General features: G+C 41.0%; 1 protein-coding gene and 1 long non-coding RNA gene across 2 annotated transcripts; one reads left to right on the forward strand and one right to left on the reverse strand.

The window, feature by feature from the left end:
* Positions 1-776: 776 nt before the first annotated feature.
* asb6 (ankyrin repeat and SOCS box containing 6) lies at positions 777-8,957 on the forward strand. Its single transcript, XM_004544145.3, has 7 exons — positions 777-914; positions 1,220-1,359; positions 1,481-1,656; positions 4,623-4,729; positions 4,832-4,940; positions 5,036-5,122; positions 7,667-8,957. The coding sequence occupies exons 2-7, from the start codon at positions 1,250-1,252 to the stop codon at positions 8,386-8,388; spliced, it is 1,311 nt and encodes a 436-aa protein (XP_004544202.1). The 5' UTR covers positions 777-914; positions 1,220-1,249; the 3' UTR covers positions 8,389-8,957.
* LOC105940766 (uncharacterized) lies at positions 5,493-7,671 on the reverse strand. Its single transcript, XR_001167431.3, has 3 exons — positions 6,842-7,671; positions 6,207-6,353; positions 5,493-5,928 (listed from the first exon to the last, which is right to left on the reverse strand). It is a non-coding gene; the product is annotated as an uncharacterized LOC105940766 (long non-coding RNA).
* Positions 8,958-21,474: the final 12,517 nt, after the last annotated feature.

Below are 21,474 nucleotides of genomic sequence, written 5' to 3' on the forward strand. Positions count from 1 at the left end.
CTCAAAGTTCAAGTGCTTAATACTTGCTACAGTTACATCTATAGTGAGTATATACTGTCAGTATTTAATCAAGCTGTTAATCAGAGGGAAAGTTGTGATTTTTAGTACACTCAAGCCTAACCATAGCTCGAACAATGCTAACCAGCTGTTCTTACTGTTTAGTCAGCTTGTCCTGAGACAGGGCATACAATTATGTATTGTCTGCTGACAATACATAATTGCAACCATATCAGGAGATGAGGCTTGAGGTGAGGAGGAAACGTATGAATTAAAAATTAGGGTGCATGGTCGAAGAAACAATGACAATAACAAGGAGGTGAGGAAAATATGCACAAATGTTGAATGATCATACACAGTTGGAAAGAGCTGACTTATAAGACGTACTATGTATGTGGTTGATCTTTATCCACTTACATAAAAAGCTATTAGGTGAAAAAGCCATGTCCGTCTCTGCAGCTGTATTAAAGATGGATGGTTTCCAGAAACCAGCCCCTGCTCCTATGTAGTTATAATGGACTATAATGAAAACGCCTCAGATTGCTGGAAGGCCTGATTATACGCTAATTAATGCAGTATTTATATTTATTCTATTATCCTTTAATTTATATCCTTTAAATACCCGAAATCACTATTTGGCATTTAAATTTTCAGTAAATGTCTATGTTTCAACAACTGAAGTGATGCAGTGTGTTTGCTTACTTACTCATTTTTGATTGAAGGACACGGACTCGAAAGAGGAACCTTGTTTAGGCTTGTATTTTAAATGGGAATGAAAACAGCGTCGGACCGATGCGGGCGTGAGGAAAGCTTCCTGTTTTAAAGGGAGTCTGCTCTGAGTGACTTTCCTCTCTTTTAAAAGTAATTTCGCTAAGACATTTATTTATAATTTAGCAGGTCAAGAAGTGATACATTTGGTAAGTCATGCTGCCATTGATTGCGACACTTGTCGCCATTTTTATAACATAAATATCGTTGCGGTTAGCGTAAGTTAGACAAACGGTCAGCTGAATGGGTCCAGCTAACTAATCAGTATTAGGAGTACATATTATTTTGTATGAAGGATTTTAAAACCACTGCGTTAGCCTGTTACTGTGACGTGTCACCTACGATATGAATACTTTTGTCAGCTGTACTCAAGAGATAAGCTTTGATGTCTGCGTTGCGTTCTCTGTTAGACTGACACACCCTCAGCACACAGCATTTCTTTTATGCTTTTTAGGAGCTAACCTAGGATCGCCGAGGCAGAGCCATGCCTTTCCTCCATGGATTTCGCAGGATAATTTATGAGTATCAGCCGCTGGTAGATGCTGTCATGTGTGTTATTGGACTGGAAGAACGACATGACATTGGCGAGGAAAGGTAAAGCTGGCTATTCAGTTACAGTCCTCTTTTGGCAGTGCTACACTGCCGTAATTAATTGAACATGTATCAGATAACAGACAAACATTACATACAAGGTGCTTCTTTCTTCTCCTGTCAGGAGTTCTGAGGAAGAATCCGCAATTTCTAGGTCTCTGGTGGAGCTCCTGGAGCAAGAATCCCAGTCAGAGGTGTTTGTGGAGGGGATCAGCTATGCCCTGTTCAAAATGGCAGAGCGAGGTCTGGTGCAGCCAGCAAAAATCCTCCTACGCTACGGAGCAGATCTCAACTTTGAAGGTTAATAACAGTTTGGAGTGTGTTTTAGATGATGTGAATGTTTTTAACTTGACACTGTATACACATTTGTTTATGAAACCTTGCTAAAGAGAGAGAGAGAGAGATCATTTTGTGACTGTGCTTAATGTCATTTTTGAAATTTAAAAAAGCAGAGAAGAAAGAAACACTCTTCAGCTAAGGTGTGATTGTTGATTTTGAATCATTTGTCCACCAGAGGGCACTCTGCAACTTCATGTTTAGAGCACTACAGACACAACAATGAGTGCATTGTCTTATCTTAAAAAGGACGTAGAAGGTATATCTGATTTTTAAATCATCATATATCAATATCGGTCTTAAAAATCCTATGTTGGTCCGATTCAAATCAAGCGTATGTACCAACAAGCGCAAGCAAGCTGCTACAATACAAAATCTGTAGGATGAGAAAACAAATTAGAATAGTTTTCCTGGCAGTTTGGAGTTCATTCAGTGTCTTGCCATACTAGCAAAATTTTCAGCAGCAGTTCCAATATCAGAATCACAATCAGCATACTTTATTAATCCCTAAGGAAATTATGTGGGTTACAGTTGCTCTAGTATAAATAACAGAAACGGACTAGACTATTTAACAATACAGTATGTTACAGATTTAAGAAATAGCACAATATATACAAATCACTAAATAATACAAATCAAGGATTGACAGAGGTGATTATAAATAAATATCACCAGTGCTGACAGGAATGTTACAGAGTAGAAAGAGCGTGTGCAAAAAGGATGCAACTATTGCAGTGTTTACAGTGTATTAGATGGAAGAGTTGTACAGGGAGATGGCCGAGGGCAGGATTGATTTCCTGTGTCATTCAGTGATCACGATATGTCATATCATGATACGTGTACTTCAGAACATCAGATTCAGGTCCACTCAGTCTTTTGTCAGTGAGCGTATTACTTAGGCTACGTTCACATTGCAGGCGAAAGCGTATCAAATCCGACTTTTTTGACCCTATGCGACCCATATCCGATCATGGTATGACAGTGTGAACGGCACAAATCCGATATTTTCCAATCCGATCTGGGTCACTTTCGTAAGTGGTACTGAATCCGATACATATCTGATGTTTTAGAAAGCAACTGCTGTTTGAATGGTCATGTCGCATTAAATCCATCTTTTACGTAACTGACGCCAATTATCCGTGCCGGAGAAGCGCCCGATAAGACATCATGAAAGCTTCCTGGCCATCCCATGTAGATGTCAGTGAAACTGTTGGGAAGACAGTGTTGGAGAAACATGAACATTTTCTTTGTACTGTATAATCTGCAGATTCTGACAGACATTTCCAACTATCCTTTGAAGCACCGCTCCTCTCTAAAACAGCAATAAGGATATTTATTAGGCCATATGTAAATAACAAAATAACTTTATAACTTAAAGCAAAATTGGGAAACGTAAAGTCCAAAACAAGTCTTTATATTAAGAGCCATCAGTCAAACAATACTGTTTGGTCTGGATCTAAACAGAGCGCGTTGTGTGTGACGTCTTCTTTTGCGCATGCGGGCCGCTTTGAGGGTTCACACTAGAGCGCGTTTGCTGTCACGTTTTATTTGTAGTGTGAACAAGCAGACAAAAAAATCGGATTTGATCAAAAAATCTTAATTGAGCATTAAGACCTTCAGTGTGGACGTAGCCTAAAATGTGTGTTCAAGCATCATAAGTGAAATGATGTAGGCCCAGACTGCAGGAAGGGACATCACTAGGAGATGGCAGATGTCATTAGCAGCAGCTTCTGTGGTTCAAGCTCCAGGTCACGATGCTGGCAGCACCACATTTTTACAGGAGTCTCCACTGCTCTGGATAGTTTACCTTCTGTTTTCAAAAGCTGAAAAAACAATGTGTGTGTGTCATTTCTGTGCTACTGATTTGGTTGCTGACACAAAACCAAATCCAACACTCCCAGTATGCCGGTAAGCAACAGAAATGTTGGTTAGGCAATGAACTATAGCCAGTTATTTGCCTTCAAACATATTTGCATCACGTTATTAATGACAGGGCTGCTTTAAGAATTCTTTCACAGGAGTGGCCATATTGGTGGCACACTAAACACAGAATTTCTAGTTTTTATTATGCTGTTGTTAAATATTGGATACTTGAAAAATATGGCAAAAAATAGATAAAGAAAAGAATTATATGCCTAGTTAATTTCATGCTATTAAAGTTGATATCACTGAAAATGGGTGCATGTGAAAACCAAATAAGCAAATTTTGGGGGGTGGCCAGTGCCCCCCTGGCCCAATAACACATTTGTTTCTTGTAACTGAAATTTTGCAAGCTGTTGCAAATGATCTTCAAAGTGCTGAAGAGTGTTTTTGGCTTTCTAGCATTCACCTCATTCCCTCCTGCAATAGTCCATTTTCTCTTAATACACAGATTGTTTTTAATGACTGATACAAACAGGAGACCACTGCCATTTTTCTACATGTAACAAGTAGTTGCACATGCATAATGAGCCAGTTATCGTCTGTATATACTAGTGGGAAGTGCAGCATGTTTTTCTATTGTGATTAAACCTTCCAGACTAAGCCTAACTATGCTGTGGTGACCTCTGCTGGTTTCAGGCATGTGTTTTTCCCAAGGGTATGATTAGGGATTTCTTGCAGAGGCTGCTTCATTCACCTCTCACATTTCATAAAGTCCTCTGGCGAGAAACAAATGCTCCCCACATACCATGCAGTACGTGTTTACTTCCTGTGTCTTCATGTCTTTTCATGATCTCTCCTTTTGCTTGTCTTTTACAGTTTTTCTTTTATTGCTCATGTTCTCTGTTTGGTTTTATACTCTGCATGTAAGTGTACAGTAACTTTTATAGCTTTGCCCACACTCATTTAGGAACAATGCTATATTGTCAAATCCTCGCCTGTCTGTTGCTTTTCATCTCTTTAATGAAGACTTTGTTTTATACACAAAATATTTGTTTTCATTTCTCAAGACCCAGTTTCATACTACAATCCACTACACATAGCAGTTTTGAGGAACAGGCCAAACATGGTGAAGCTGCTGGCCGGGCACGGAGCAGACATTGAAAAGAGGGACAGAGTGAGTAAAGAGGAATCCATGACTTCTCTTTTGATTGATTCTGTCTTTTTTTTTTTTTTTTAATCAGTAGAGGGATTCTATGTAAATCTGTTATTTCTGTAGATTCATGAGAGCAGTCCCTTGGACCTTGCCAGTGAGGAGTCAGAGAGACTGCCCTGCCTGATCGCCTTGCTGGACCTGGGTGCTGATGTGAATGCAAGGGATAAACACGGTGAGTTTACGATGGCCAAGCTTAATTGTAAAATTTCCATTCATACCCTTATTCAGTCATTCTGAAAGGCGATTGCTTTGATGTTGTCTTCAAAGGAAAAACACCTTTGCTCCATGCCTTGGCGAGCAGCGATGGAATCACCGTGCACAACACGGAGAACATCCAGCTGCTACTTGAGAGAGGTACTGACTCTAAAACGGCACTCCAGGCACTTTTCCTTCTCATCTGCTTTTGGTCATTCAAATTCTTCCTCAAGCGGCATCACAGCTAAAATGCTGCACACAGGCTTTTTGCCACCTGTGCTCATTTTGAACCTGGAATAAACCATGGATCTGATTCTTAACAGAAAATTGAAAGTGGAGCAGAGCTAGTGCTGAGATCCCAGCATGAAGCGACTCACTAGTGACTTTTTTTTTTAACCATAAAAGGTTTCATCTTCTGTAGGCAGAAGCTTAAATTTATCATTAAACTTCTCACACTTACAAGTATTTTCATGTGCAGAGGGTGACTATAGGGTTGGGTCTTTTTTCTTTTTTGATCTCGTCTGGTTCAGGTTTTTTTTTTTTTAAACAAGTGTAATAAACACTTAAGTTTGTCCTTCAAAAGGCCAAACAAGGCTTGGACATTTTTGTGTAAACCAATGAATTTTACATTGTCATGTGCAGGGTTTTTTATGCAATGTTTTGTATTTTTTATTTGTGCTCAAAAGTGGCCCCCAGCTGTTACTGACATTTTCACTGTGGCCAATTCTGGTTTAGCGCTTTTTTTTCCTTAAAGTGTAATTCCAGAGTGTATTTTAGTTTTCTACTTCTCAAAGACAAATGGGGATTTCCAGCATTACAGGATGCGTAGTCATCAACATCAACACTAAAGATTTTTTTTATGGTCCAGCAGGGGTAGCTAATTGTCTGTCCGCTCCAGTCCAGACACGGTCCATCTGCCTGCAGTGAGCCACTCTTGCTGGTGATGTTACTGGTCCATCAGTCAGCTGCAGAGAAGAGCGAAGTTCTAACATACAAAGTGTTGCACGTGAAACAGAGTGTTTAGCCTCTGCCTGTGCTTTTCATGTCTCTTTGTTATGCAATAATATCAGTATTGGAAAAGTGGTAATTTCTTGAAAAGTTGAAATTGTTATTTTCCATCTAATTTTTCTAATTATAACATTTCACAAATTTATTTAAGATTACGTTTATTAGCTCTTCGAAAGATTGTAAGGATAAAATACATATAATGTAGTAAACAAAGGATACAACAATACGACAATACCTATGACATCTAAATAATTGACTATAGAAGAAGAACATTATCCAAGCATCCGTCCGTTTTCTTCCACTTGTCCAATTCAGAGTTGCGGTGTGTTTAAATCGCAGCTGTTATAGGGGAAAGGGGCAGATCCGTGGGCAGGACTCCATTCTGTCGCAGGGTTAAACGATATGGAAAAGTTAAAAATTAATTTCAGATACACTCATATGGAAAAAGAAATAGAAAAAACTTATAAAAGACTTGCATAAGATGTGGCCTACTTCATATAGTGAATCATATAAGGCTTATATGATTTACTCATGAAAGTGGCCACTTTCATATATAGTTTTAGTAAATATCCAAAACATACAAGTTTCATTTATATAATTTTTCAAGGGATCTTATATCTGTTTTCACTCTTGTATGCTTTTCATACAAGTTCCACACAAGACAGATACCAACTTTATAGGATTTATATATATCTTTTCCATATGGGCTGTATTAGTATTATATGCTTAAAATAAAGAAGGTATAAAAGACAGACCGCTCACTGTGAAATGGATTGCCTACATTTTCAAATTAACCATACAGTTGTCCAGAACAAAATAAGAGTCATTTTTATTTTAATAATTGTAAAAGTAGTACAAAGTTTATCACACCGTCCACCTCAGCCTCCTCTTGCATCCGTCCTGCGGTCTCTCTCTCATCCATCGTCCACACTGCTCCGTCTCAACTCTGCAGCCTTTCACCTCATCAGCTCTGCTCTCCGGGCCATGATACCCACACGTTTCAGCTGCTCTGCTCCAGATTTCACTTTTTATTTGATTAGTTCTCCACACTCTGGACTCTGTTCACTCAGCTACCATTCTCTGCTGCTCCACATCTCAGTATCCCACCCTGGCCTGTTCAGCCCTGCAGTCATTGTTCATCTTTTATCTAACCACAGCTAATTTAAAAGATCAACCGTTACTTTGGAAGAGTCACATGAAAAAGATCTAAATTAGGATGTCAGTTTTTTGGCTGCACAAGGTTAACATAAGCCCTGCTGTCACTTATTAAACACTGGAAGAGCAAAGTGTATTTGGAAATAATGGAGGGATAAAGATCAAAAGCCAAACGGTATTTGCACAGCAAGAGAAACTGTGCAAATACACACAGCAAAAGAGGCCAGCTCATGTTTTTAGTTTGACTCTCAAGTTATCTGAAACCGTTCTGAACACCAGGGAGGGCCTGTATCTGATGCTAGCAATTTGCATGATAATAGATGTGGGATTAGTTTTTGGAGCCTAAGCCTAAAAATGAGAATAGGTTTTTTTTTTTTTTAAACACGCAAATAGATATAACAGGACGTACTCTACTAAGACTGTTCAAATAACCCCTAAATTAACCAGTAAATACTGAGTTGTCTCAGTTTCAAAAGTGTTACAAATTTAAGCCTGTGTTGTAATCTGGATAAGTGCTGAGAGATGCTTCCTTTTCCAAAGGTGCTGACGTTCATGCTGCGACTGTAGACGGTGAAACAGTCGAGTCGTCGTTGGTGTTTCTGGTGAAGGAGGCGCTGGGGGCTTCGGTGGAGGATGCTGCTCAGATTGGTAACTTCTGCCTGAAAACCACACAGCTACTGCTGGCTCACGGCGTGGACCCCAGCTGCTGTCTGAATGAGGATGGCGAGCCTTCCCTGACGCAGACGAGCCTGGAGTACTTTGACCTGCTCTTCCCCTTGGCTGTGCTCTTAATTCAGAGCGGCGCGTCTTTGGTTTGCTCCAATCACAGTGACTCCTGTTGGTCAGGTTATAGCCTTCTCTTCCAGAGGCTCCAAACAGCCCTGCAGCAGTGCTCTGATCAAACTCACGCAGCCGAGCTCTTGGAGCAGGCAGAGATGTTGCTTGACCTGGTAAAGGTTCACAGCCCCAGGCTGCATCTCTCTTGCGGGCTGCAGCTCCCCATGCCTGGTCAGGAGTCTCACCCGTACGCTCAGGCTCTACTAAACCTGCACAAGCACGTAGCAGAGCGTGAAGCAAGCCCCCCTGCTCTGCGATGCCTCTGTAGGGCGTTTATAAGGAACCGCCTGAAGCCCTGGCCACTGGAAGACAGAGTCAAAGCCTTACCACTACCAGACAGACTCAAATACTTTCTTCTTCCCGAGCACACGTACACTCCAAAGTCTGGCTGGGACTGCTTCAAGCCCCAGCAGAGCCAGCGCTGACGATATAAACTGCTTACTACTATTTGTGTTGCTTAAAATCTGAAGTGAAAGACTGAACAAACTCTGTAATAATTTGTGTAAAATATTTGAGGATGTGATAAGTGAAGCGAAGTCTAACATATCATTGAGGCCTTTGTTTAATTTCCAAATCTGTGTTGCCTGTGCCAAATTTACAGACAAAATTGTGTATATGTTTACTTTACAAATACAACATTGTAAGTACAGATTAGTCTTTGAGTTGTCACTGCCACAGTGAAATGCTGTAGAGGTGAAACATATGGACACGTTTATTTAAAAAATAAAATAAAATAAAAAATGCAGCACAATATGAAAGCCACCAGATGGCAGTGTTGCTCCTGCATTTTCAAAGGTAGCTCAGACTTTGGAAGACTTAACTATTCACAGTGCAACCTATTGAAGTTGTTCCAGCACAGTAGGGTCCATCTATATTTTAGATCCTCAACGTGACGGTGATATACTGTAGAATTTGTGTAACTTCAAGCTTAATATGAAGATGTAATGACAACAATAATAACAATTAATAAAAACTTCCACCACCTGTGACCTCATTGCTTTGTGTAGCAGTTTTTGTTTTGCGTTTGTTTACACATTAGTGCTTATAATTTCCCAGGTAGTGGCAGTGCAGTGCTGAATGTGACTGTGACAGTGTACCGGTAAATAACAGGACAATTGGTGGTACACGTTTTCCTCATGGATGCGCTCAAACCACAAGCATCATTCGAGTGGTTGCTAAAATAAGGCACAGCAGAAGGAGCGCGCCCCTAGATGTGTATGTGACATAATGTAGCTTTGGTGGCTGCTGAGGTGGAAAGTTTTACCTGGCCTTTTTTTTTTTTTTTTTTTTTTTTTTTTTTAATGCTTATGGTTAAATTCTGATGAATTGAGGGCCCAGTATACCCCCCTTTACACTCTCGCACTTGTGCTAAACCCATTCTTTCCACCCATGGCTTTGGTAACAGGCAAACAGTCTGTAAAGAAGCAAGCGATGATGGTACAGGGAACGGTTGCTTACATATGTGTATGCATCCATGCGTGTGTGAGTAGCAAACTAAATAGGACATTGTGTTATACAACTAACCCCTTCCTGACATTGCTGAAGCTGGAGTGGCTCCAAGGCTTGCAGGCGCTCCAGCTCCTCTTGGTTATCTAGGTCACAGCCTCTGAGGAGAAGAGCCGCAGCAGCAGCAGCAGCCCTGCATGACACACGCTTCACTCTCCTGTCTGTCTGAATCTCCCTGCACACTCTTGACAAAACCTCAACACTGGCCCTGGTCGAATGAGGGGAAGAGTGGGAGGGAGATGCAGGAGGCAGAACAGTGGAGGGGAAAAAAAAAGACATTAAAGATACAGAGATGCCATATGTGGAATGGTTGTGAGAGCGGTCGTCATGGAGGACACATGGAAATGGTAATATTGGGCTGAATTTATACTATACATTGGCAGCAGGAACATAATCCGCCCGACCAAAAATGACAACAGTGGTGGTGGGGGGAGTTTAAAAAAAAAAAAGGAACAGGCTTCTTCCATAAAGTCCAATCCTTTTGCTTGTAGAAGGTGATAGAATAGAGATAGTAGGGGGCGGGGAGGGAGAGGTCTAAGGCAGCATTCTCCATCCAGCATTTATTGGAAAACGGTGCGAGTGAAGCTCTGTACTGAAATTAGTTATTGATCTATTCTCTCCCTGAAGCCCATGGGTCTTTCCCCACCGCACCTGCTCATTCTCTCATAGCCTTCTTTCACCACGGCTCATTATATCCTTCAACCTCTGCTGCGAACTGCTGTGTGTTTTTGCTTGTTTTGTAGTTCCTTTATTCACTTCAGACCACTCTGTCTGAGAGACAAGAGCTTCCAAAACAATTCTACAGAGTTCAATATCAGAATGGATTTATGAGGGGCAGGTGCCATTAGAGCTGCATGTTTTATAAATGAAAAAAGTGACTTATAGAATGTTGAAATAAAGAAAAATATGAAATCTCTTATTTCATGCTTGGGATGTTGACATATTTATTCAAAGATAATTATTTTTGCTAATTGCTTTTGCAATTCCTTTAGCAGAACACACTAAAGGATACAGGAATACCTGAAATATCTGATGCCAGGAAAGGAAATATCAGAAATCTTCAAGAAATTCATTTTATTGATATAAATCCACATTTTCCAAACAAATACTTTTTTGCATGCAAGAACCACGTACTGTGATCAAAATTACATATATGACTTTATATTTCCCTTCATGTCTGTGCTCCCTGGCTGAGTTCCCAGCTTGCCCTTAACCTTTTCATTAACCACTACTTCACCAGCTGAGAGACGTTCCGGTCTAGCCGGGGCCTTTTCCTCTGTGGAGAGCAGCCTGTGCAGGATCTCCTTGTCTTCCACTAGACAATGTCTAGACGCGGGATAATTGCAGACATCACTGAACACTCAGCTGCTGCCTGAAGCCTCATGGGAGTTGAGGTGGACTTTGGAGGGAAATGGCCAGCAGTCAGTGAAGGGGTTGGGAGCTGGAGGGGGTTCCACACCGTGCAGTCACACCCCTTTAGATTGTATGTTTGTGTGTTTTGTTTTGGCTTCACTTATCTTTTTGCCCAGGTATCTTTATATTGTGTGTGTTTGATTGGTGAGAAGAAGAGTGTGGGAGAGGGAAAGAGAGCGTAGACATCGAAGCACACAGCGCTCATACCCACAGATGTGGTGACTTCATCAGACAAACATGTACCCCTTCCTCTCGCTCTGCTGAAGTGCACTGAAATTAATGGCTGCTAACACCAAGATGAATTTGGATACCAACGTATTTCTTGCAATCGCGCTGCATTCCAGACTGTATATACTTTATCTGTTGCCTCCACACAAGACTCTTGAACGTGTAGCTTTGACTCGGTGCTGGGATATTGTGTGCGTGTGTATGTGCACATCCTCTTATGGAGGGGAGGGGACTGCTGGTTGGTCAGAGCGAGAGAGAGAGAGATGGTTGCAGGCCATGGGGTTCATATCGAGCTGGTGGGACTTAATCTCAATGGGGCTTGATTGGATGTAGGACAGCTGAATCCTGTTGGGGCAAGCCACCTTCCTCATTGTGCTCCAGGTGCTGGTTCCTGCTTTAGAGCGGCACACTCTGACTTGTGTCCTTCCATCATGAACAAATATTTTATCTGTTTACAGCTTTTACCATTTACCCCCCCCCCCCCCCCCCCTTTTTTTTTTCATAGATACTGTTCCAAAATCTGTTTGTGCACCAGTAGGGTTTTTAAAGCCTCGACTTTGGAAACAGAGTAACTCAGACAAGTAACCAGAGCAGCACTGACACAAAACTTGTTTTCCTCTTTGAGGGAGAGCCGTTACTGAAAGTGTATAATGCGGACAACTTTTCAGCCTCACAATCCAGCTCCTATTTTAGAAGCTCTCCAGTCCACCACCCTCTGCATTTCTACAACAACTGACGCCATTTCACAGAAATTCCAGACTACTGGCGCCTGAGCTCAGCCTCCAAGAAGGACATGATGAATAGGACACACCCTTGGTATTCTAGTGAATGGTACGATATATGGCACACTGCGGTGTTACAGCCCAGATTCACTGCAGCCTTTAGCTCTTTTCAGTGCCGTTTTTCTCCCATTTTTATTTATTTATTTATTGTAATTATTATTTTTAAAGGGGTTCGAATTTGAGTGAAATGCACTGAGGCACCAGTAAGGCGAGCTCCAGCTCTTTCCAGCGCTTGGTTCCTGATCCACCTCTTTGTTGTGGTCTATGCATGCCTGCTCCAGTCACATGACTGCGTTTCTATGGCAACTCGGGTTTGAGTAATCATTTGCGTTACGACCTTTATTCCCTTGAGGAAAGGGGAGGGGGAGGTTAGACTGAGCCTGTAGAAAGAGGGAGCAAGAGGGAAAGAGAAAAGAAAGGCAGAAGGGGAGCGGCGGAGAGGCACAGGGAAGGGAAAATAGAGGGGAAAATGTTGCCCTTACTTGCCTGTATATATTTTATGTCGTATCTAAACTGCTTAGCAGCTTTTTTCCTCGCACCGTTCAGCAAATGGGAATAAATAAAAAAAGAAAAACCTGCCACTAAACACTGGGTTGTGTGCTTCAGTTTCGCCATAATGGCTTGTATTTTGTGACTCACTCTGTGACTAGGGCAGAAAAGTGAGTTTAGTTGCAGAGAGGCAGGCATGCATGTTTCATAAGGGCACACACACACACACACACACACACACACACACACCTCCCCTTCACTTCTTCTCAGAGGAAAGGCAGCTCTGTGCCACATGTGCAAGTCTCAGCAGAAACAGATTATGTATGTTCCTGTTTCTTGCTCTCCCGGCTGCGTTGTCATGGTAACCGAGCTCGTTCGCCACTGTTCTCTCTCTCTCTCTCTTTCTCTCCACTGTTGGGTGATTCAACCCATCAGTTGGGTTGTGTCATCTCCTAGATGGAGTTTGTAGCTCTCACTTCTCCTAAATGGGAGTTGGTCGGTTTGTGCTCCTGTTCCAGTTTGATTTTACTTTAATATAAAAGCAAAAAAAAAATGCATATATATAATAATAATAATAATAATAATAATAATAAATTGTGTGCCTATATATCTGTGAAGGGTGGAGCTGGATTTTGTGGGTGCCTTCTAACAGCAGTATGGGGGGGGATCCAGTATTGACAGGAGCTGGGCTAGAGGGAGCTGGTGATAGACACTATGGGGGTTGGTTGTGCGGTGCTGGTGGTGGTGGTGCTGGCAGCTTCCAGGTGCCTGAGACTGGGTCTGAATATGAATGAGGGGCCCCTGGTTCTCCAGAGATGGTGGCTGGGGAGAGAGCAGCTAAAACCAGAGACCAGCAGAGCCTGGCTGCTGGTTGAGAGGCCCCCACAAGCTGCTGACAGGAGCTGGAGCTAGCCATCACGTTAATTAGCGTTTTTTACTTTTGCAGCAGCGAATAGGGGGAGTGGGTTAGAGAGGGATGTGGGGGTGGTATATGACTCATAGACACAGTATGGTTTATTCATGATGGAGGAAGGGTGTGTGTGTGAGAGAGAGAGTGTGTGTGTGAGGGAGAGAGAGAGAGGGGAAACCGACATTTGATTTGCACACAGTCGTGTGTGTGTGTGTGTGTGTGTGTGTGTGTGTGTGTGTGTGTGTGTGTGTGTGTGTGTTTGTGTTGCCTTAGTAGATCACTGATTGGCACCAAGCCAAGATATTATTATGTCTTCAACACTGGGCATTCACTGTTATTTTCATTCAGGGTTTTTTCCTGCAATTTACAACTCTTGTCTGAAATGAGATTCTTTTTCTTTGAAACCAGATCTTTGTTCTAATTTCGCGGTGCACACGTGCAACAGGAAATTTTACACAGCACACACTTATTTCCGCGTCTGCTGAGACTTTATTGATCGTCTTCTGTTGAGGCCTGTCTGAGAAGCATGGGGCTGATGAAATGGTCAGAGGTGCCTCCCTCACAGGTGACCTGACCTTGTCTCCCTATGCCTCAGCCCCCAACAGTGAGGGATGCACATGATCAATAGATTGGTCTTTTACCCACACCAAATACCCAGATCTCTCCCCAATCCAGCTCCGGCAACGCTGAGGAGGAGAGCTGCTGCAATGTACCGAACATTCAAGAAGAGTCTGCGAGCTTGCCTCCTATCAGAGAAGGCAATGTCTAAGCTTAGGTGTTTGTTTGTTTGTGTGTGCATATAAGAGTGTGTAAGGGGAGGTTGCATTACAGCTATGCTATTGTCTAATTGTCTCTTCTTATCATTAGTGACAACCATGACCTCTGTTATTGGCATATCTGCATTCTGCCTGCACTGCAGAGCCTCCACCACGCTACTCGCAACGTTTTCTCTCCCAAGAGCGGCAGGGCCCATGCCTCATAAATACAAACACAATCTCTCCTACACCTCCTGACTGCAGGACAGGACTCCACACATATCTGCCCGTGGAGCGCAGCCCATTTGCATACATATTAAAGTGACGCCTCAGAAAAAAGGAAGAGAGAGAAAGAGGGGGGGATGAGGGTAGGAGGAGAGGGGAGGGCGAGAGCGGGTATATGCAAACAAGGCTTTCATCTAATATGCAAGAACCGGCATTGCTCTGGCATAAATCTGCATCTGAGCTCAGGCAATGCGAGCAGACCCCATTTGACAGTAAATGGGCTAGGGATGGCTGTCAGATTCACAGGGGAGCTGTGTGCTACCGTACAAAGAACAGGGACCATTGATCAGTATGGCATATCGCAGATAGCAAGAACTACAAGGTTACAATTTTGCACGCTAAGTTAAACTTATAAATGGGATTTGGGGGGGTGGGGGAGTTTAAAAATATTTCAACATTCACTAAACTAAATAAAATGTATTAATTAGTGAAATTTAGACTTGCTTGTAATCACATTTACTTTTTGATATTTAATCAGAATATGGCTAGGATAATTTTTTATGCTAAGCTAACCATGCCATTTTAGAGATTGTGCAGAGCTTCAGCAAAAACTTAGCAAGAAAACAACATCATTGTCACTGTGTGTCATTACCCTCAGCCCCTTTTGATTCTACAAAACATGGAACATTGCATTTTAGAACCGCTGAAGTGAACATCCATTTGTTGGTGCTAGACTGGATAAAACGGAGGGACACTGTGATTGGTTGACGCATTGTGCTCTGTTGTGGTTGATTATTAAGTTTTTAACTCTGACTGACTAAACAGCCAAACACATCTAAAGGCAGACAAAGGCAGACTTTGCAAGGGGGTACATTTTCACTGCTCAAGAAGCAGGTTTATCGAAGTCCAGCTCTCCTAAATGTCGAGGACCTGGACAGGTTTTATGACTCTCATTGCCATACGACCTGTTTCATATATATATATATATATATATATATATATATATATATATATATATATATATATATATATATATATATATATATATATATTTGTATATTTGTATATTACATACTTAAAAAGGGGAAAAAAAGATGTTACTACATTGAATTTGGATAGATTTAGACATGGAAAAATATGACAAGATTTTGAGAAAGTTTGCAATTGATTACTTTGTTGTTTGTGTATCATTCAACCTTTTTACTTTTTTCTTATTTCAATTTTTTAAATGTCATAATTGTTTTTAAATTTAGAGCTTTGGGTTGCAAATGCGGTGGAGGAAGCACACTTGGAGTCATGGATTCTCTTCACACGCATGCAATTTATTTACAAAAAAAGAAATACTGATAGCCAGGCAGCACAGGTTGGTGGTACGACAAACCAAAAAGGAACTTGAACAAACAAACTTAAAACCGTTTAAAAAAAAGAAATCAACTAAACTCATAAAGCTTAAGCTTCTCCCCAAAACAAATCATGTAAGCATTAATCAATTAGCTTATACTATACACTCTTACCCAAAACATGACAAAGATATTGCGTTTATCACTTCTGAGACTTCTATACAAAAATCACAAATACAGAACTTTACTGACAGTAATTAAAAGACTGTTTAAACAAAAGACTGTCAAACTCTCCTGTGTTTCTAACTACTTGGTAAGATCCTAATTCCCTCCTATAGTATAAAGAGACTATTTCCTGTACGGCAGTCTGGACCTCAAAGATGGTAGCAACATAAAACAGAGCAACCTTCAAGCATTCTGGTAATACTGATAAGCCAACTTTGCAATAAATGATTCAGAATACATGGGCCCATTGTGTAATTATTTTATGGTATGAAATTATAACTTGGGAAATGCTTAGGATTACCAGAAATATGCATTTTATTTCACTCACTTAGGACTTCAAACAAACCTGAAGAAGGAATGGTCTACAGCCGCATTAGCATCACATTCACAACTAAAACAACAACTCTATTTTGCCAACAAGATGTAATAAAACAATGGAAATTGCCATTCTAGCATGTTGTGGGCTATATGTAGCCTTAGTCCTCCAGAGGCATACCGGGTTACCCTGTGACAGGGCTGTTGGTTGGACATTTTAAATGTATTGGTGGTTTCAGTTTGAGCTTTGTGGTTCCAAAAATCGTTTGTACTTTGAATCATCATACACCATATTAGTACCTCACAGAAGCGTGTCCCACTGACGTATTCATAACTTGGAATTTTAAAAAAAAATTCCATTGGGGAATTTTTGAGAGCACAATATGCAGGTTCAAAGTCAGAATTCAAACAGGTGACAGTAATCGTAATCATTCATAATATGAAAATTACTTTACAATGTTCTGCTGGGAAACTTTGGTTCCTGGTATTGACTTTAACATTGTTACAGAACAAGCACACTCTGACAGCATTAGTTTCTGGCAGCATTGGGCAACATGCCCTGCAATACTGTAAAACCTGCTCAGGAATGGTTCAAGGATCATGAAAAAGACCTGAAGACATTGTCTCGGTTTCCAAACCCAACAGATCCCATGAGCCATTCACAGAAAGACAGAGTGTAGTTCCCCCATATTAGCTTCTCTTCACTGGCTCCCTGTTAAATCCAGAATCAAATTTAAAGTCCTCCTCCTCATCTAGACAGTCTTTATTAATAAACCAAAAGACCACTTCACTCTCAGACTACAGGCTTACTTGTGGTTCCTAGTGTATTTAAAAGCAGAATGGGACACAGACCCTTCAGTTTCAGGCCCCTCTTCTGTGGAACCAGCTCCCAGTTTGGATTCAGGAGACAGACTATGCTTTTAGGATTAGACTTAAAGCTTTCCTTTTTGATAACAGATATAGTTAGGCTGTATCAGATGACCCTGAACCTTCCTTGAGTTATTCTGCAATCGGCCTGCTGCTGGAGGGTTCCCATGATCCACTGAGCATTTCTTCTTCACTCCCCTGTTTTCACTCGCTGTGTTTATGACCCACTTTGAATTTAATCAATAGTTATTATTAATCCTTGTCTCTCTTCCACTGTATTTTTTCTCCAATATTTCTACTCTGTCACCCCAAAACAGCAGATGACTGCCTCGTCCTGAGCCTGGTTTTGTTGGAGGTTTCTTCATCTTAAAAGGGAGTTTTTCCTTCCCACTGTCACCAAGTGCTTGCTCAAAAGGGGTTGTCTGATAGTTGCTGAGTTGTCTGAGTTTACTCTCTGTTATTGTAGGGTTTTTACCTTACAATTTAAAGTGCCATGTGGTGACTGTTGTAGAAATTTGGCACTATATAAATAATACTGAATTATAGATAAAATTAAATTCACAACCCACAGTATCCAAAATGATCCACTGTGGATTTATGCTCAAACATAACACAGTCGTTTATGTGTCACGGGAACCTTACGCAATAATATGCAGGTGGTATTAATCAGTCAATTAATTAAAAATCAGGTGGAGAAAGAGCTATCACACTTCCTAGACAAAAATGTAGCATCATCTCTGTTAGCATTAGAGCAGGATTACAGCTGTGCTTCAGTACAGTCTCACAAAAAAGTAACAATCTTTACATTTAGACAGCCACTTTTCATTTATTTCTAAAATGTATGCTAAGCTAAGCAAACCATCTGTTAGGCAGAGGAACATACATATTTATCATTCACATTATAGAGTGATAGAGATCTTACATGTAAGTAATGGAAAGGGCAAAATGTAAAATGTCAGACTGTATTCTGTATTGCCTTGTGATCCCATTAACTTACACTGAAATATACAGTATGTATTGTTTTGGAGCAGGCAGATCATGCTTCTACAGCACTCTTGCACAAGCAGAAGTAGAGCACATGATGGCAGTGCTAAAGCAAAAAAACAAAAAACAAAAAAAACTGATGAAACTTTACTTACTGTCTCCAGAAACTGGAGTGCTGCCATGAGCGCTGGGTTTCCCCTAACTCTGCGAGTATTTCATGTTGGACACCCTTGAACTCCCTTTCCTGTTTTCCTGCCTGAGCATGTCGCATTGAAGCACGCCATTCTGTCTGTACAGGTGATCTTACGCACAGGAAATGGAAACTCTGATTGTGTATGTGTGTGTGCTGCTTGAGGTGGGTGGGTGCGTGGGGGTGGGGGTGGGGGGTGGGGGGGTGAAACAGGATATGTTGGGAATAACACAAAGCACAAAAAGTGTCACATGATCTGAAGCGAAGGGTTGATTTATTTGGCTTCAGAAAGAATCTGTTGCATGTGGTTTGGAGGAGAGAATGTTTTCCTTCTTTGCTCTCAGTGTGCTCAGACACAACACATGGAAACATTTTCTGAGAGGCCATGGGTCTGTGAAAAAAAAAGAGCTCCAGACATTTTATTTCTTCTCCCTCTTTTCATAGCTTTTTTAGAACTTTTTTCTCCCTCAAACTGATTGAATTACATACATCTGTTTGCCACATGTAGAAAGAAACTCCCTAATGAATATTTGTATTGCATTTGATAATCACGATGTGCAATTAGTTATTGATTTTTTTTTTTTTTTGCAATATTTGTCACTCTTACATGTTTTAATATTAGACAAAGATAACCCAAAGAAATACAGATGCAGTTTTTAAATGATGGATTAAGGATTAAGTTATCTAAAACCATCTGAGCCTAAGTGAAAAAGTAGCTACTCCCCTTAAATCATAAATTAACTGCAATTAACCACTTTTTCTTTAAAGCTAGCCACACCGACGCCTGATTACTGCCAGACCTGCTGAATCAAGAAATCACTGAAATAAAATCAGTCTGACAAAGTGAAGCAGGCTAAAAGATCTCAAAAAGCAATCATCATACCATGATCTAAAAAAAACCCTGAGAAACAAAGTCAGTGACATCTATCAGTCTGGAAACGGTTGTGAAGCCATTTCTAAGGCTTTTGGACTCTAGTCAACTGTGGAGAGACCCATTATACACAAATGGAGAAAACTTGGAACAGTGGTTCCCAAGAGTTGCAGGGCTACCAAAAGAACTCAAAAAGTGCATCGACTCATCCAGGAGGTCACAACAGGACACAGAACAGCATCTAAAGAATTACAAACCTCACTTGTCCTGGTTAAGGTCAGAGTTGAATAATAAGAAAGAAAACTGAGCAAAAATGGCATCAATGGGAGAGCTGCTATGTGAAAGCACTGCTGACCAAAACCCCCACAAAGGCTCGTCTTACATTTGCCAAAAAACATCTTGATGATCCTCGAGACTTTGGGGAAAATATTCTCTGGACTGATGAAACACAAGTTGAACTTTTTGGAGGGTTTGAATCCTGTTACATCTGGAGAAAAACTACCACACCATGTAAGTGGTAGTGTGATGGACTGAAGCTGCTTTGCTGCTCCAGGATCTCGATGCCTTGCCATTATTGATGGAACCATGAATTCTGCTCTTTACTAGAGAAGGTCGAGCCTTCAGTTCATGCCCTGAAGCTTAAGCACACTTGGGGTTATGCAGCAGGACAATGATCCAAAACACACCAGCAAGTCCACCTCTGAATGGCTCAAAACGACTTAAATCCAATTAAGATGCTTTAACCTTAAACATTGTTGTTATTGCTTGAAAACCCTCTAATGTGTCTGAATTGAAACAATTCTGCAAAGGAAATTTGCTAAAATTCCTCCACAGCAATGTGAAAGACTCATTGCCAAGCTTGGTTGCAATTCTTGCTGTCAGTGGTTGCAGAACCAGTTATTAGATTTAGGGGGCAATTCCTTTTTCAGATAAGGCCAGCTAGGTTTGGATAACTTTTATTCTTCAATGAATGACATCACCATTTAAAAACTAGATTTTATATCTACACCGGCTTTCTTTGTCTAATATTTAGATATGTTTTATGGTCTGAAACATAACAAAAAAATAAATTAGGAAGGGCGCAAATACTTTTTCACAGTAGTGCATTAATAGTTTTAGTAAAAATCTACTGTAAGCCTTGTGTACCAAGTGATGGGATCCTCGTTGGTTTCACGAAAGTGTGGCAAAGGATTTATATCAATGAACATCCTATTTACAGCCTCTATTTCAGTCTGTAATAAATATACTTCCACTCATATGAGACAGTTGCATGTCTGCTCTATTGTCTGCCATAAATATGCTGGAAGGCTTGGTTAAATATTGATAACACCAATTTTCTGCCTCCCCCCCCCTTACCCCACACACCTTCTCTCCATCACCACCCCACACAAGCAAGTGCACACACACACAAAACCCCTCCTCGTTTCCCTCCCTCTATCTCGCGGTTATTTCACCCTCACAGTAACCTTGCTTATGCATATTGCATATGTAAATAAAGCACCCCGCCTCTGAAGTAATTGTGTGCATCTTCTACAGAGCTGCACATCTCAGCTTAGAGTTTAAGAAGAACCACTGAGGACAGAGTGAATTCTCTTTGTTTACTAGTGATTCTTTTCTGTTTGAGCCCAACTCAACAACTAACTGTTTATCGATAAGCAAAGCACTTTAAGCTCACTCCTATATCTGTCTCATTTTAAGATTAGGTATGTGTGGGGCGTGGAGTCCACAGTTTGTGAAATTTAAAATAATCTTTTAAGAGAATAGAGAATTAAGCCATGACAATTTCACCAAGAACTTCCATCTTCTGTGTGTTTGCAGTGCTTCACTTGTTCCATATTATAGCCTTATTCAAAAATGGACTAAATTTATTTTTCACCTCAAAATTCTACACACAATATCCCCTTAATGACAAAGTGGAAAAAGTTTGCAAATTTAATAACGATAAAAAATATGACGTGTACATGACAATTCAAAGATGTTTGCTAATTACTTTGAAGCAGCTTTGGGGACAATTACAGTCTCGGGTCTTTTTGAGTATAATGCTACAAGCTTGCAACACCTATTTTGGGTCAGTTTCTTCGTCGGTGCGCAGCCATTTTCAGATCTCGCCAGAGATGTTCAGTTGGGTTCAAGTCTGGGCTCTGGCTGGGCCACTCAAGCACATAAACATAGTGGTCCCAAAGCCACTCCTTGGATGTCTTGGCTGTGTCCTCAGGGTCATTGTCCTGCTGGTAGATGAAGCTTCTTCCCAGTCCGAGGTCCGGAGTGCTCTGATGTCCCTGTACATTGCTGCGTTCATCCCTCAACCCTGACTTGACTCCCAGTTCCTAAAGCATAGCATGATGCTACCACCACCATTTCTGTAGGGATGGCATTGGCCAGGAGATGTGTGGTGCCTGGTGAACTCCAAT

This window comes from Maylandia zebra, linkage group LG12 (assembly GCF_041146795.1).
Source record: "Maylandia zebra isolate NMK-2024a linkage group LG12, Mzebra_GT3a, whole genome shotgun sequence".
NCBI classification, from domain to species: Eukaryota; Metazoa; Chordata; class Actinopteri; order Cichliformes; family Cichlidae; genus Maylandia; species Maylandia zebra.

Excerpts from the sequence above, each read along its gene's own strand:
- asb6 (XM_004544145.3), top strand. The coding sequence starts at position 1,250 with ATGCCTTTCCTCCATGGATTTCGCAGGATAATTTATGAGTATCAGCCG. Across the intron at positions 1,360-1,480 it reads CATGACATTGGCGAGGAAAG|GAGTTCTGAGGAAGAATCCG; the intron begins GTAAAGCTGGCT and ends TTCTCCTGTCAG. Across the intron at positions 4,730-4,831 it reads ACATTGAAAAGAGGGACAGA|ATTCATGAGAGCAGTCCCTT; the intron begins GTGAGTAAAGAG and ends TTATTTCTGTAG.